Source organism: Heptranchias perlo, chromosome 40, assembly GCF_035084215.1.
Source record: "Heptranchias perlo isolate sHepPer1 chromosome 40, sHepPer1.hap1, whole genome shotgun sequence".
NCBI classification, from domain to species: domain Eukaryota; kingdom Metazoa; phylum Chordata; class Chondrichthyes; order Hexanchiformes; family Hexanchidae; genus Heptranchias; species Heptranchias perlo.
In genome coordinates, this window is record NC_090364.1 from 8701612 (window position 1) to 8718898 (window position 17287).

Genomic DNA, 17287 nt, shown 5'->3' on the forward strand with positions numbered 1-17287 from the left:
AGAAGGCTGGTTCACATTGCACACTCACAGGGATCCTACATGGATACACATCTCAAACACCCCTTGGATTTTCAAATAGCTAACAAGACTCTGATTAATTGAGGCAAGTATTCACAGATGTTTCACCAAGTTGCAGAAATAAATAGGTTGTGATGCAGAAACAACGGAGACTGCTCAGGTCAAAGAAACAATTAGCAATAATATCATCATTGAGTCTATTCTGTAAAGTTCTGATTGGCTTTGGGTACCATACCCAAAGATTTCTCCTTATTGGTTAGTTAGAAAAGGCATACCCAAAGCTTATCCTGTGTTGATTGGAGTCCTGAAACATGGCAACTGCTTGATTGGTTAACAAGAGTGGTTAATCAACATAGATGATGTCATTTCCTGGATTTTAAACAGGTGGGTGTATCCCTCCCACAGTATAAATTCAAGTCTTCTCAGGGTAAAGTCTTAGACATTTAGTATTGTTGCTGTTTAAATAGTGTTTGAACTGATTCTCCTGTCCAAAAGCTCACGTAAAGGATGGAGTCCCAGATTTGCCAAAACTACCACCAGGATTGTGAGGCTGCTGTCAACAAACAGATCAACATGGAGCTCTATGCCTCCTATCTTTATCTTTCTGTGGTGAGTTTTCCATCTGAAGCTGTAATCTTTAATAATATTTCCCATTATTTAAAGTGAGCTTTATTGGCCTTTTTTTTTCCTGTTTTAGCTCCAATGAAACTGCATTGACTGCAACTTGTTGGAACTGATTTGGTGACAACTGTGCATTGTGAGAAGTGCCCCCCCACCCCTGCCATGAGTGTGGAGATAACTGAAATAGGAGCTTTGTTACAAACCTGATCTAATTTTGACAATGAATACTGCTTTCCTAATTAAACATTAAGGCTTTGTGGCACCATTAATCTTGGCACAATTGCTTTATGGTGAGCTGCAGCCAATCTTAGTAAGACCAATTATGGTGCAGCTAGAAGTCTTGTGCCTTTACCAAATCTGTATCCATTCTTTATATTGTATTGACAGGAATATCATTCATTTTTTTCTTGCTTCCCCATTTCATCTGTTTGTATTCCTTTTTGAAGCATTCATCAGCGGCTGGCTTGTGTGGCCAAACTGGGAAGTTGGAGAATAACTAATTTGGCTTTTTGGCAATTTAGTCTTTCACGTTTAAGTGATTTCAGTGCAGAATAACTTTTTTTAATCTTGAATATTCAACTTGATAAGTTGACTAGAGGGCCTAAATTCTGAATCACCTGAGGACTGGAGCTGGGGTCGACATGTTAATAGGATTTGGATTATTCTTTTCAGATGTCGTACTTTGACCGGGATGATGTTGCTCTCGACAACTTCTCCAGGTTCTTCAAACATCAGTCCCACGAGAAGCGGGAACGTGCCGAGAAGCTGATGAAATTCCAGAATCGGCGTGGAGGCCGCATCCTCCTACAGGATGTGAAGGTTGGAATTGAGAAACGGCCCTGTACAAAATGGCTGCTTTTATATTTGAGCTTCAAGTTGCTAAATTAAATTAGTTCTTTTAAACTTCATAAATGTAGGAGTGAATAGAAAGAATTTTTTTGTCTTGGCTTGAGATGTGAAATAATGCAAAACTATGGCCCTTGCTGCTTGGGTTGAAAAGTGGAGGGGAGATCCGACAAGGTGCATGTTGGACTGATTGACTGATCCATGTGTATTTCCAATCACTAATTGTTCATTCTCCATTTGTCACCCATGGAGTAACTAGATACAAGGACCTGCTGAACCTTGTAAAGTTTAAGTACCATAATTCCATTATTCTCCCTTTAGAAACCAGAGAGAGATGAGTGGAGCGATGGCCTGCAGGCAATGCAGGTCGCCCTGGAGCTGGAGAAGAATGTGAACCAGAGTCTACTGGATCTGCACCAACTTGCCACCACCCAGACTGACCCTCATGTAAGCTTTGTTTTGTATAGTTCTATTGTCCTCATTTTTATGAATTTTGACTCCAGTAATTCCAATATCTAAAGTTGGAAGGCTATGAATTTTGCCAAAAGCAATAGCCTCAACAGAGAACTGGTCTGATAATACTGATCCCCGTTCATTTTGGGGAGCTGCCTTGATGAACCTATAATATGCTCTCTTCCAGCTATGTGACTTTCTGGAGACTCACTACTTGGATGAGCAGGTCAAGGCCATCAAGCAACTTGGGGACTACATCACCAACCTGAACCGTCTGGGAGCTCCTGAGATTGGCATGGGAGAGTATCTGTTTGACAAGCTCTCTCTAGAGGAGAACAGTTAATGTGACAAAATATTGCAACAACTATTTAAATTGTCTATTGTACATGTGAACAGTGTCTTCTGCAGTGGTATGAAATGGAACATCAGTATTTGAAAAAAAAAGTGAGATTTGATGTACCAGGTGCTGTAAGCATGATTAATGTGTTCCAATTATTTCAAATAAAAAGCTAAGCTAGCATTGTCTTTGACCTTTCTCGTGGTGTTCTATAATGGTTATGCAAACAGTTCAGCCTCATTTGCATCTGCTCCAAGGTTGACTACTTGTGAGTAATGTGACATAGGCCATATGCAGGATTTGGTCAAAAGGCCATTTTGCAAACTCCTTTGCTCCTCCATGGTGCAGGTACAAAATCATCAGATGATTTCAATCTAAAAAATACATAATGGTGGTTTTCCCATGATCTGGCTTGAGTATATGTTAAAAGTTTATTCTCTCTGAATGATTCTGGCCATGATTTATTCTTAGTTGCCCAGAAGGGATGGGAGTGGCTTTCAAAGCATTTACCGGATTTCTTTTTCATGGAATCATAGAAGGATACAGCACTAGGAGGCCATTGTGCATGTACCTGCCCCTTTAAAAGAGCTATCCAATTCACTTTTTGAAAGTTTTTTTGAATCTGCTTCCACCACCCTTTCAGGCAGTGTATTCCAGATCATTTTTTGTTCAATTTTGCAACTTGCTAAGGTGTGATTTTGAAGCCTTGCATTTCTAATCCAGTACAATTACCACCACACTACAAGGTAGAAGTTTGTGAAAGACCAGGGAAGTAAGCTGATTGGAAAAACACTTGTTGCTGTAAATTCCTAGGAAATCTGAACTTGAGTTAAAAGCATAAACTGTTTTGTGCTACAGAGCTATTGATGTGCTAGGACATAAGGGATATTATCCAGGCTATAATGTCTTTAATATTAAATGGTTGATGGCAGAAGTGGATGAAGTGAGTACATGTTCACATTGGCAAATTTCCAATGTTCTCTCAATCTTTCAACAGAAGGTTGGCAGAAACCCTGCAGAAATAGTGTTGATGCCAGCTGGTGGGAGAGAGGAGAATCTCTGCAGAAATGGTGTTGGTTGACTCCTTCTTCTGGAGACCTGCGGTCTGCAGCCATCTCCCTGGTTCCTCCTAGTCTCAGTTAGCCAGCAAGTACACATTCTTGATGCTGCTATACTATGCACCAAACCTCACACCGTGCTTGCAGACATGATTAAATTCTGTGGCAATACATTTTTACAAGGTTTTGCTCCTGTTGCTTATAACATCAGCTCTTAACCTCTACATGCTTATCTTTTTGGCTTGATTTGCATCTGCCTCATGGATCTTGGGCTGTTTTCATCAATTTTAATCGCTGCACCGTTGGCAGCTGTGCCTTCGGCTGCCTAGGCCCTAAGCTCTGGAATTCCCTCCCTAAACCTCTCCTCCTTTAAGACTCTCCTTAAAACCTATTTTTGACCAAGCCTTTGGTCACCCATCCCAATATCTCCTTATGTGGCTCTGTATCAAATTTTGTCTGACCACGCTCCTGTGAAGCACCTTGGGTTGTTTTACTATGTTAAAGGCGCTATATAAATGCAAGTAGTTGTTGGTGCCATATGGTGAGCGAGAAGGAGAATCCCTGCATAAATTCCAGGCGCATAGCTCTACTGAGCTCAGTAATTTCTTCCAGGCTACGTGTAGTGTTACTGATTATATCTCTACAGATGATGCAGCTTCCTCTCTCTCATGCATCTGAGCCAGCACACCTGTGTTAACTGATTGTATCTCTAAGGCTAAACAAGCTCCCTCTCAATGTTGGGCTCAGTGACTCCTCCCAGTTAGTTCTGGTAATGATACCATTCATGGTCAAAGGAAATAAATTAATAAAATTTAACAATGAGCGAAAGGATGTTAAAGTAGTTCTGATTTTTAAAGAGTGACTTGATGGTGAGTCACCCTCTTTAATGGAATGGTCGATGGGTGCATTTGTTCAGATATCACCATTCTCCCAGAGCAGCAAAAGGTTGATCTGGACACAAATGGTACTTTAAATTAAATAAATATATCAGTCTGATGCTTGATTCTGCTATAACTCCAAAATGGCTGAATTTTGAATTGTGGCCTTATTTCCACATTATGTGGAAGTATTGGCCATTAAGGTACTGAAAGTCCACTGTGAAGAGGAGGAGGAGCATTCTTGCAATCCACTTGCATATTGTTGCTGCAGTTTCTATGGGGCAGCTGCACCACTGGGACAATGGTCAAGGAAATGGCGTCTGGATTACTGTTCATCAGTGTTTGGTATGGGAGTTTTTAATCCTGATCTTTCTTCTGGTGCTGGGGTACAGAATACAGGGACACCCACTTTCCAGGTGGTCGCACTTTGTATCTGACTGCCCATTTCACCTCAAACATTGGCCACCTCAATCCTTCTCCTCTTCTCCCCTCTCCCAACTTGGTTAATGCTTGACCTGGAGTTCAATGGTCAGCATTGCTTTGTTCCACCCATCTCCAAGTCTAACCAGTTGGCAAGAAAAGGCTTATTGATAAAATTCAACGCACAACACTCTCATTTGGTAGTTAAATTACCCATAAACTAATTTCCCTACATAGCTGGTCGGGTTGTGTGCACAGTGTGCAGGTATTCAGTTAGCAGAGATCCAGAGGTGAATGGCTGAGAGGAAGGGAGTTTAGAAGCTCACGGACACAAACAAGGGATTAAGCTAAGGACGTTTACTTTACAGACGAGAGGTCGTCTTCGCGCTTTTATTCCAATACTTTACTGAAAAAAAGTTATATGTGTGGACTGTTAAATGATGCAAAACATCAAATGCGTGGTGGTGGGAGATGGGTGAGTAATCCTTATCACCTCCCTGATGGTTTTACCTGTTTTATATAAATATATATTTTATCTGAACTATCTGGAAGTGATACAAAGATCGATTCCTTTCCATTCTTCCTCCCTTTCCTGAAGGCACTGACTTGTACTTGAATACGTTTCACAGAGGCTTGCCTCCCTTCAGGCCAAGTGACCATTTTTCAGCTGTAAACTTGCTGCATGTTGGGCTAATCTGCATTCATCCAACTCTGGCCTCTTGTGCCCCCTCCATTTCCTTCACCCCCACTATTGGCGGCCGTGCCTTCAGCTGTCTAGGCCATAAGCTTTGGAATTCCACCCGTAAACCCCTCCGCCTCTCTCTCCTCCTTTAAGCCGCTCCTTAAAACCTACCACTTTGACCAAGCTCTTGGTCACCCATCCCAATATCTCCTTATGTAGCCAGGCGTCAAATTTTGTTTGATAACCGTCCTGTGAAGCACCTTGGGACATTTCGCAACGTTAGAGGCGCCATATAAACGCAGGTTGTTGTTGATGATGAAGCAATAATCCACTGGCAACTGTTTGGCAGCAGGGAGGGGACGACAAAAGAGTAAAGGAAAGAATGCCTTACACCAGCAATGGTTCACCATTGGTGTTGCCCCACTGACACTGCACACACAGCAAAACTCCCATTGCTTTCCGTGGGACTGACGATAAGCTGGACACTCTCTTCTTTTTGCAGAGCTGTTGGTAAAACATGTCTTCTTATCACTTACACAACCAACGACTTCCCTGAGGAGTACATTCCTACTGTGTGAGTATCTGGTGCTACTTTTTAAAATTTTTACTTTGTGCCCCTCAATTTGAGAAACATTTGCTTTGGGGATAGAGGTGCTGAAATTCCTCGGGTTGCGATTACATTTTTGCAATTTCACACCCCAGGTCTTCCATCTCTGGCTCAAGTGAGACTGATAATGTAGTGGGTCATTTTGATTGATATTAAAGTCGCGGGCACCGTGTGCCCAGATTTCCAGATACGGAACAAGCTCCGCCCCACTACTGCAAATTCGTATAATTACCCCGCTAGTGCCAACTAGTGGTGTACCTGAAACCACCAGGGTAAGACAGTGTATTGTTTCGGTTTTCCAAGTGTGCCTTGGTGTTGCCAAGGGGTGTATTGTGGGATGTTGGCTGCTCTGCCGGCCTCCTTTGACTGCGGACTACAACTGCCCTGATCCTCCAAAGCAACATTGCTTTTATATTGGTCAGCTTTAGGGTTGCCAACCCTCCAGGATCGCCCTGGAGTCTCCAGGAATAAAGACTAATCTCCAGGACACTGCTGCGAGCAACACCCAGGAGATAATTGTGTTTCTTTTTAAACTTTCTTTGAACATTTTTGTTTACTAGTTATAAATAGATTGGACACTTGGAGGGAAAAAAAACTGTTTGACTGACAGTCAAGAATCATCCAATCGGGTAACGGAGAGTCTATTTGCGTTTCTAATTGGCGTGCGAAGGCGGTATGTTATGAGGATGGGCAGATTGGTCGACCAATGGCGGGAATGTGGGGGCAGGGCGGTTGGTCATGTGATGAAACCTCCAGGAATATATCCAACCAGAGATGGCAACCCAAGTCAGCTTCTCAAAATAACAGGACCGCCCTGTGACAATTCGAAGCCAATGAATATCCCTCAACCGCCCAATCACACAGTGAACTGATTTTTAGTTTGTAAAGTTAGCGCTTTGCCTCTTACTTATATTTCTTCAATAGATTTTGAAAACATACTTTATAAGGGCCCAATTTAAAGAAAAATTCTTTACCTTCCTTCAGAGGTCTAGTTCTCGACCCAGGCCTGGACCCCTGAGGTGTGCCCCACTCCTGTCAATGCTGAGGCTGGTGTGCCTCTTCCTTCTTGGCCTACCAGCTTGGGAAGCCTCTTGAGAGGCTGAGGATGCAGGAACTCCTGGCTTAGGGAGTCCCCGCCCTCGAAGCCCGCTCCCTCCACGTCAGTGACTTTCTTTTGGATGGGGTCTTCCTTCAAAGTGGTCACAGCAATCTCAGGTGCAAGTCTGGGACCCTCTGTATCTAGGTCCCAACGGAGTTCCCTGCCACTCTAATGGATTCCCACTGTAGTTGTGGTGAGAATCAGTTGAGCAATGTTAAGGCCCATAGTATAAAATATGTACATATTCAGTCCCCATTTTACACCTTACATTTTGTCTTTGTTTTTATATAATACATTATTACTTGTTGTTCTCCCATATCATCACATACAGTAAGTCAGAGACTATTGTCTCTCTCATCTGTCTATGTGGTCTTCATGTTGCTGTTTCTTTCTCTGTGTCTCCTCTTCTGCTTCTCTTGCTCTCTGACTCCTTGCTCCTCCCTCCGTCTGTTTCCTTTCGGGTGGGAGGTGATGGGTGATGTGGCGGGGAAAGGAGCTACCAGTGGTTGCCGGTTGCATTTGCCGTGGGGGTTGTGGGGAAAATGTGGCCCTCGTCTCATTCCTCTCCCCAGTTACTCACGTTCCCGCAACCCATCGCTCGCATTGCATCCCCATCCCTTCCCCTTCCCGCTACCTCCCCTTCCCAGCACACTGTCATTCCCATCACTACCTCACGTCTTCCCCTTTGAACTATCTCCTCAACCCCTGTGCCCTCCCCTTCCTCTTGCTCTGCTCTGTCGCTCGCTCCCACTCGTACCCCCACATTTCCTTCACCACACGGACTGCAACGGTTCAAGAAGGCGGCTCACCAGCACCTTCTCAAGGGCAATTAGGGATGGGCAATAAATGCTGGCCTCGCCAGCGATGCCCACATCCCATTTTTAAAAAAAAGTTTACATTTCTGCAAAATAACTTCCTATGTCCATATTTGGAATGGGTTTTGCATTTATAAACTTGTCATGCTGTAATTACACCCTCCCACAAGTGGTGGCTCTGTTCCACTTCCGTTTTGCATCTCCCAGCTCTTCAGCTGTCTCTCCACACTGTAGCATTATCTTATATTTCACCCGATGTCCTGCTGTGTTTTTATTCCCGTTACACTGGTGAGCCCATTTTAAACTTTAACAATTTGTATATCCTTTTTTTAAAGTTTCAGTATTTCGTCCCTCATTAGTTTTCCTGCCTCCCTTCCGTCTCTGGACTCCCGTTTCCTTCACCAACTCACAGGCTTCCAGGTTCCCTTCCAACCCGCCCACCCACCCAAATCCAACCTCATTGAATGTTCTGCTGAGCATATCGGGTCTTCCGCACTGAAATTGAAGTTCCGCCCCTCCAGTTTTGCCCCTGATGTCAACCCCTGCTGATATTTCTCCTCAGGGACCTCCTGTTGATCATTTTGTGCCGTTTCTGTCCCCCACTGGAGATATCCACTTCCTCGCCCCAATGTCATCCGTGCTGATTCTTCTGCTCAGCCCTCTTTCTCCGTTTGCTCACGGGACTCCCTTTCTGCTGCGGCAGCTTCTCCTGCCCCCACCTGGCCTAGAGCAAACTTTTTCTGCTCCCGGCAGCTAATCACTGATTGTGTTTTTGGGAACATGGATATCCTCCCCCTTCACTCTTTCAGCATTGCAGTCCTCGTATTTTGGTTAAGTAGCTGCCACTTTAAGCCTGTAGGAATTGCTGGATGAAGATAGACCGAGGTCCATCTAGTCCATCCTGGTGGTCGCAGAATGTCAATGGAGAACCTCCCAGTCATGTGTGGAGGACGCTTAAAATGGCTGGTCTCCATTCAAAATACAAATATCTCCTATTGGCCACCAGTTCTACCTAGTTTTGTATTGAAAGTGTTCCCAATATAGAAAGAGAAAGAATTGCATTTATATAGCACTTTTCACAACCTCAACCAAAGCATTTTACAGCCAATAAAGCACTTTACAAGTATAGTCGCTGTTGTCATGTAGAAAACACTGCAGCCAATTTGCACAAAGCAAGCTCCCACAAACAGCAACACAATGATCAGATAGTCTGTTTTAGAGATGTTGGTTGAGGGGTAAATTTTGGGCCAAAGACACTGGAAAAAAAAACCCCTGCTCTTCTCCGAATAATGCCATTGGATCTTTTACATCCACCTGAGAGAGCAGATGGGGCCTTGGCGTAACATCACGTCCAAAAGACGGCACCTCTGACAGTGCAGCTCTCCCTCAGTACTGCACCCGGATGTCAGCCTAGATCTTGTGCTCAAGTCTCTGGAGTGGGACTTGACTCCGCAACCTTCTGACTCAGGAGGGCAAGAATGCTACCCACTGAGCCAAGGCTGACACCTACTTTAAAATCCACATCTGTCTAGTAAATGAAAATTAGCCTAGAGAGGCTCCCACCTACTAGTTACACAGTTTCTGTTTGGACTGAAGTCTTTTTTTGCCTTCCTTTACAGTTTTGATAACTATTCTACCACTGTGACGGTTGATGGTCACGTAGTGAACCTAGGATTGTGGGACACAGCAGGACAGGAAGACTATGACAGGCTCCGACCACTCTCCTACCCGCAGACTGTAAGAATATTAACACAGCAATTCTCTCTTTGTCTCTCTACTTTCTTCCTTTTACCAAGTTACCTCCTAAGAAAGCACAATAGTTTGACGTGGAGTTCAGCGGAATGAAACAATACTATTGTAGGACTACTCGGTTGTTCATTTTACTTTCCTCTTTTCCAGGATGTATTTGTGATCTGTTTTTCCCTGGTCAGCCCTGCTTCTTTTCAAAATGTCCGTGTCAAGGTGAGTCAGGGGACATTTGGACTTTTAGCACAGGAAGTGGCCATTTAGCTGATTGTATCTGTGTGGGTCACATCGGAGAGATCTACTCCAATCTGGCTTCTCTGCTATTTTTCCATAAATTTTAATATCGTTCCTTTTCAACTGTTTTTCCAATTCAATGCCTTGACCTCAATCAGCTACTTGTGGTAGTGCATTCCATAATCTAATAAAACTGTCTTCTTCCTTTGTGCTTCTGAGTTTATGTCACCTTGTTCCAGATTCACTGTCCAATCATAGAAATTTACAGCACAGAAGGAGGCCATTTGGCCCATCGTGTCTGTGCCGACTGAAAAGAAGCCATCCAGCTTAATCCCTCTTTCCAGCTCTCGGTCCGTAGTCTTGTAGGTTACAGCATCTCAAGTGCACATCCAAGTACTCTTTAAATGCGAAGGGGCCTTGGCGTAACATCACGTCCAAAAGACGGCACCTCCGACAGTGCAGCACTCCCTCAGTACTGCATCCGAAATGCGAGGAGTGTTTCTGCCTCTATCACTCTTTCAGGCAGTGAGTTCCAGACCCCCACCACCCTCTGGGTGAAAAGATTTCTCCTCAACTCCCCTCTAATCCTTCTACTTCAAATCTATGCCCCCCTGGTTATTGACCTCTCTACTAAGGGAAATAGGCCCTTCCCAACCACTCTATTTAGGCCCCTCATAATTTTATACACCAGTAGAAATAATCATCCTTTATTCTCTGAACCCTTTAATAATTTTGAGACGTCCCATTCAACTCCCCCCCTAACCTTCTCTGCTCTGATGAGTCCAACCTTAGTTTTTCCAAATTTCTCATTGCAACTATATCCTCTCAAGCCTGGTTATCACCCCAGTCCTAGACATTTATTGATTAATGATTTTTGTGCTCATCAAGGTATTTATAGTCCCCCGCTGTTTAAAGCAGGCGTGTTGGTGTTAACGCGATTTGCCCGCTTTACGTGGTGGACGCTAAAACCAAAAAGGTAGATTACCAACATATTTTTAAAAACAGGATATCTCACTTAGCGACTGCCTCTCCTAATTGTTAGCAGTTGCATCCAGAATCTCATCACTAAGGTAATTGCACTTTAACGAGGTGTGAACAGCTGATTGAACTTGCTCGGAAACCCAACTCCGCCTGAAGTTAGCAGAGCCTTTTAAATTGGTCAGTGGGGGGTAAGTACATGGGGAACTGCCTGAAATAGTCGGCATTCTTAATGCGTTATAAGCAGTGCCTTTGTAATTGACTCTTATGGTAATGGGAAATGGTTCGGGCCATTTGGCCGAGATAGATGGCTGCCCGTGTTAAGCCAGGGCGTAAGTTGTGGAAACTGTATTACAAATTGTTTTTTTTATATAGAACATTTTGGGATAAATTGTCAACTTGCAGCCTGGGCATAAAACTGTCACTGTAGATTGGCCGCCTGTTGTAGAAACGGCCTGAGTTTTGTTTCCGTTGAAATCAATGGAAATACAAATCGGGCGGTTTCTATAACAAGCTTTACACTGGGGCTCCAAGTTGAAAATTTACCCCTTTCTCTCTCAATAGTTCCCTTAAGTGGACCTTATCTCCTGCAATCCGGACCCTGTATTTTTAATGATAATCTGCCCTTCTTGGTGTTGCATAACCCAAAGATTAACGATTACCATTACTTGCAGTGATCTCTTTATTGATTAGTAATCTAATACTATACTGCCGCTCTCTGGTGAAATATTACACATAAATCATAATTTTTACAGATTTAAGCAACTAAAATTATGCACAATTTAATGGAAATGGAAAGTGTTAAATAGTTTAGCAAGTCAAAATATTAAATCTAAATCAATAAATTGGGAAAAATCTGAAATGGATTAATTACCCTTTTTTCAGAAAAGCCTATTTTGGAAGAGTAATTTCTGGATTACTAATGTAATCTGGATTACTCAGTATGTCTTTGACCTCTCCACCTCAGCATCAGTAGGTCCTGAATTATGAAGTATGTAATGCCAGCCTCACTCTACGAGTCCCGGCCCTCTGATCAAATCTCAGGACTCAGAAATGTTCTGTTCAAAAACTTTCAACATCTTTCAGTAGCTATCCTCGCAGATTTCCCACATCCCCTTGCTTACCAGGACTATACAATAACTCATTAGCCTAGGAGCTTGTTTTTGGATGCAGTTGGTTTCCCAGGCAAACTGACAAAGCTTAAAGGTCCCCGAACACCTCCGTTTTAAAGTTCTCATCCTTGTGTTCAAACCCCTCCAAGGCCTCGCCCCTCCTTATCTCTGTAACCTCCTCCAACCCTACGACCCTCCAGCAGCTCTGCATTCCTCCAACTCTGGTCCCTACTTCCTTCACTCCACCACTGATGGCCATGCCTTCAGCCCACTAGGTCCTAAGCTCTGGAAATCCCTCCCTAAAACTCTCTGCCTCTCTCTCCTCCTTTAAGACGCTCTTGAAAACCTATCTCTCTGACCACTTGTCCTAATGTCCCCTTCTTTGGCTTGGTGTCAATTTTTGGTCTGATTACATTCTTGTGAAGCGCCTTGGGACTTTTTACTACGTTAATGGCGCTATATAAATGCAAGTTGTTAATTATGGAGTATTACAATTCAGAAATATAAATGGCATTGAATTAAACACAGTATCCTACAGAAACCAAGATACATTTTCATCTGCATAGTTTCACTCCATTTACATGTTACTAGATAAAAACAATTAATAAACTTATCTCATTCTGGAAGTTTGCTGTTTACAACATAGCTCAACTTCATTTTGAGCTATAAATAAATCCATCCCTTCAATAGGATCAGGCTCAGCTGTGATGCCTCTTGCGGCCAAATAATTCGCTAAAACCTATTGTTCAGACTTGCAACGTGAATGGCCAATCGGGCAAGGCACCAGAGGGAAGAGAAGAAAATTGTCAGGGAGGAAAATTTCTTGAAAAAAGGATAGGTGTTTGGGGAATAAGAATAGTGTTCTTGGGTTTCCAACTGATCTGCGTGAGAAAATGCCAGTGTGCCTACAAGTTCAGCATGTAGCTATATTGCCAATAAAGAAACCTTGGGGTAGAATTTCCCCAGAGTTCTCATGTAAGTTTGACGGAGGATCGGTGGAAACGGCGTAAAAGACCAGTTACGCTGTATTTCCCGCCAAAGTCATGGCAGGAGAGCGGAAATTCCAGATGATTTTCTGCAATGGTGGCAGTGTTTGCCTTCAGGTAGAGGACAAAATGGGCAGTGTCACATCGGACGCCCGTTATACGCCCAGATATTCAATCCCATTGACCTCAACAGACCGGAGTATCGGCGGGGCGTAAAACGGACATTCCATTCGATACGGGCCACGATGAACATCTACCCTGTTGTCTTTAAGAAGTTGAGTCGAGGTGAGTCCCAGGGAGTGTGTCAATATTTGCAGGGGATGCACCAGCACAGGGAACTTAGTAAACCACCAGACTAATCCAATATCCCGAGCTTCTAAACATTCTGTTCAACATTTGCCCATTTGCTTTCGGTTTATTTGTTTCAATTTGCATTTAACACTTAGAAATTTTGGCCCTCGTGGGTGGGAGAGACAGAAAATGCAAATGCTGGATGGAATTTGAATGATTTATGACCTGCCCCAATTCAGTTTCCCTCATTATTTCTGTGTAATAGACAAAGCTTCCAACAGGAAGACAGTCAGGATTTGGATCACTGTAACAGGAGCACAGATCTCAAAGGTTACCAGTCATCTGCTTCCTACTACCTTCGTAGAATCATAGAATGATACAGCACAGAAGGAGGCCATTCGTCCCATCGTGCCTGTGCCAGCTCTTTGAAAGAGCAATCCAATTAGTCTCACTCCCCTTCTCTTTCCCCGTAGCCCTGCAGATTTTTCAAGTGTTTAACTAATTCCCTTTTGAAAATTATTATTGAATCTGCTTTCCAGATCATAACAACTCGCTGTGTAAAAAATGTTCTCCTCGTCTCACCTCGTTTTTTGCCAATTGCCTTAAATCTGTGTCCTGATGAGTTCTGACGAAAGGTCTTCGACCTGAAACGTTAACTCTGTTTCTTTCTCCACAGATGCTCCCTCACTTGCTGAGCTTCTCCAGCATTTTCTGTTTTTATTTCCAATCTCCATCATCTGCAGTATTTTGCTTTTGGTTAAATCTGTGTCCTCCGATTAACGACCCGTCTGCCACTGGAAACAGTTTCTCCTTATTTACTCTATCAAAACCCTTCATGATTTTGAACACCTCTATCAAATCTCCCCTTAACCTTCTCTGCTCCAAGGAGAACAACCCCAGTTTCTCTAGTCTCTCCACATAACTGAAGTTACTCTAAACCATTTTCTCAGGCGCTACAATTTTGTGCAGTATAATATTGGCCTTATTCTCAAACAGCTGCCCTTTGGCATCCATTACAATGCAGTTCAATAGTACATCACTCAGTGGAAAAATTGGCCGTCAAATTGTTAGAAAACTGACCAGGCAGCGCTCCACAGTCTGGGAAAGTCATGGATTAACGTAGGAAATTATGTAATGATTCTTGATTTCAATAACAATGAGAATACAGGGAGGAGGGGGAACATGTAGAACGGCACATTTGGACTCTAGTGGGAACAAGAGAAGAAAACTTAGATGGTCAAAGACTTTAATAGTGCAGATAAAGTAGAGAAAGACAAAGGTTCTGATGGGGGAGATGGGGGCAAGAGGTGAGAGGAGGTGCACCGATCAGATGACGAGTCTTTTTTAAGTATTCCTACCAGGAATGTGGGTGAGATGTCCAAGATTCTCCAGATATGATGCAAATAATGGGCTAGATTTTCCATCCATTGATTATGAATGGATGGCAATGACATCACATGAATGGAGAACATAAGAACATAAGAAATAGGAGCGGGAGTAGGCCATGCGGCCCCTCGAGCCTTCTCCGTCATTCAATAAGATGTTGGCTGATCTTCAACCTCAACTCCATTTTCCTGCCTTATCCCCATATCCCTTGATTCCCTTAGAGTGCAAAAATCTATCGATCTCCGCTTTGAATATACTCAACGACTGAGCATCCACAGCCCTCTGGGGTTGGGAATTCCAAATATTCACGACCCTCTGAGTGAAGAAATTTCTCCTCATCTCAGTCCTAAATGGCCGACCCCTTATCCTGACACTATGTCCCCTAGTTCTAGACTCTCAAGCTGGGGGAAACAATATGGCTTCCATAGCTTTGATATACAAGCACAATAGTAAACAAAAGTAAACCTTAAATGGAACCATGTTGGCCAAATTTTCTGCGCCAATAAGTCAGCACTTGACCATTTTTTTTGCTTCTCCTTACACAGTGGCACCCTGAGGTGAAACGACACTGCCCCAACTCTCCCATCATCCTTGTGGGCACCAAGCTGGACTTGCGAGATGACAAAGAAACCATAGAGAAACTGAAGGAGAAGAACCTGGCGCCCATCAGCCACGAACAAGGCGCACAGATAGCGAAGGAGATTGGTATGTGACATTTCTACAAGAGGAGCAAAAAGCTTTTTTTGCACATTGGTTTGACCATTGACAGTCTCATGAGTGGCGACATATATTGGATCATAGTGTTAATAAGGGCATGGGGTAAGGTGTGTGCCCATCCTCTGAACAAAAAGAAATCAATCAAGTTCAAGATGCAATGGAATATTTATAGTCACTTGACGACCAAATGTTCACATCTCCTCTAGGGCTCGATATCCGTTCATGTTTTTATGAGACACAATCAAATTAGCCCTGGAGCAAGATCTCCATATACTATCTGATCTGCAAGTCAAAATCGCTGGCCTGTATCCCGAAAACTATCTCCCCCGCCAAAACCCGTTCTCCATTTTGTGGGCAGAAGGGGAAGACAGCTAGGCCCAGAAATTCAGCAGACTTTTTTTATTTGTTCATGGGATGTGGGCGTCGCTTGCAAGGCCTGCATTTATTGCCCATCCCTAATTGTCCTTGAGAAGATGCTGGTGAGCCGCCTTCTTGAACCGCTGCAGTCCCTGTGGTGAAGGTTCTCCCACAGTGCTGTTAGGTAGGGAGTTCCAGGATTTTGACCCAGCGACGATGAAGGAACGGCCGATATATTTCCAAGTCGGGATGGTGTGTGACTTGGAGGGGAACGTGCAGGTGGTGTTATTCCCATGTGCCTGCTGCCCCTGTCCTTCTAGGTGGTAGAAGTCGCGGATTTGGGAGGTGCTGTGGAAGAAGCCCTGGCAAGTCGCTGCAGTGCATCCAGTGGATAGTACACACTGCAGCCACGGTGCGCCGGTGGTGAAGAGAGTGAATGTTTAGGGTGGTGGATGGGATGCCAATCAAGCGGGCTGCTTTGTCCTGGATGGTGTCGAGCTTCTTGAGTGTTGTTACTGGCTCTAAATGGCCCGCAAGGCCTCCAACATGGCGGGCAGGGAGCACATGCTCATTATGAGCTGGAAGTGCGTCACCCGCCATATTGGTAAAGGCCAAAAGATCGGTGTGCAGTGCTCACACCTGAAACAGACGTTAGGTCCTTTGCAAATGTAAATGAAGGGCATAACGCCTGTTTGAAGAACGCCAGCCACTACCCACCCACCGATCACTGCCGCTATTTCCCAACCCGGTTGCCCTCAATTCCTCACTTACCCGAGGGCCGCTGCTTGGGCAGCTCGCCGCCATGACGTCAATGAGGCCCTATATCGTCGGGGGTGCCTTGATTATTCCCTGTGCTTACCCCCACCCTGCCACCTCCCCCCGCACCCCCTCCCTGCCCCCACGCAGCCAAAAATGGGCACACCCAAATTTCCAGGCCCTTCTACCTTAACAATAGTTCATTCAGAAACATTACGTAATAGGGCCAATTTCACAAAAGTCTACTCCCCGGGGATGAGTCTCACTCACCGGCCATCCACATCAGGAAATCGCAGGCATGCTGCCCACGATCCGTTAAAGTCGATAAAGGAAGTTTTGGAGGGGGAGGTACTGAGCAAAATACAATAGGAGGACAAGAGCTGAAAGTGTCTGTCTTATTTTTAATTTCTACAGGAGCGGTGAAGTTTATTGAAAGTTCGGCGTTCAAACAGAAGGGCCTAAAGATGATATTCGAGGAGGCCATTCGGGCTGTGATCTTCCAACCAGTACAGAAGAGAAAGTTACAGTGCCGTGTTCTGTAGAGTAATTATCTAGAAATTATTGGTGGGGTAAACCCAGGGCAATTTCTGAGACGTCGTGCAACATAAAGGAGTTTGAAATCGATTGGAGTTTTTGTTACCAATCTTCTCCCCTCTTATAGAATCATAGAATCTTACAGCACGGAAGGAGGCCATTCGGCCCATCGTGCCTATGCCGCCTATTTGAAAGAGCTATCCAATTAGTCCCACTCCCCTGCTCTTTCCTCACAGCCCTGCAATTTTCTCCCCTTCAAGTATTTATCCAATTCCCTTTTGAAAGTTACTACTGAATCTGCTTCCACCGCCCTTTCAGGTGGTGGGTTCCAGATCATATCAACTCGCTGCGTAAAA

General features: G+C 44.1%; 2 protein-coding genes across 2 annotated transcripts; both read left to right on the forward strand.

Moving 5' to 3' along the window:
- Positions 1-470: 470 nt before the first annotated feature.
- Positions 471-2456, forward strand: LOC137305366 (ferritin heavy chain-like). The gene is made up of 4 exons (XM_067974203.1): positions 471-627; positions 1312-1458; positions 1807-1932; positions 2126-2456. The coding sequence occupies exons 1-4, from the start codon at positions 526-528 to the stop codon at positions 2279-2281; spliced, it is 531 nt and encodes a 176-aa protein (XP_067830304.1). The 5' UTR covers positions 471-525; the 3' UTR covers positions 2282-2456.
- Positions 2457-5068: 2612 nt separating this feature from the next.
- On the forward strand, positions 5069-16939 carry LOC137305367 (ras-related C3 botulinum toxin substrate 1-like). Its single transcript, XM_067974204.1, has 6 exons — positions 5069-5106; positions 5816-5887; positions 9454-9571; positions 9734-9796; positions 15113-15272; positions 16812-16939. The coding sequence occupies exons 1-6, from the start codon at positions 5069-5071 to the stop codon at positions 16937-16939; spliced, it is 579 nt and encodes a 192-aa protein (XP_067830305.1).
- The last annotated feature ends 348 nt before the right edge of the window (positions 16940-17287 follow it).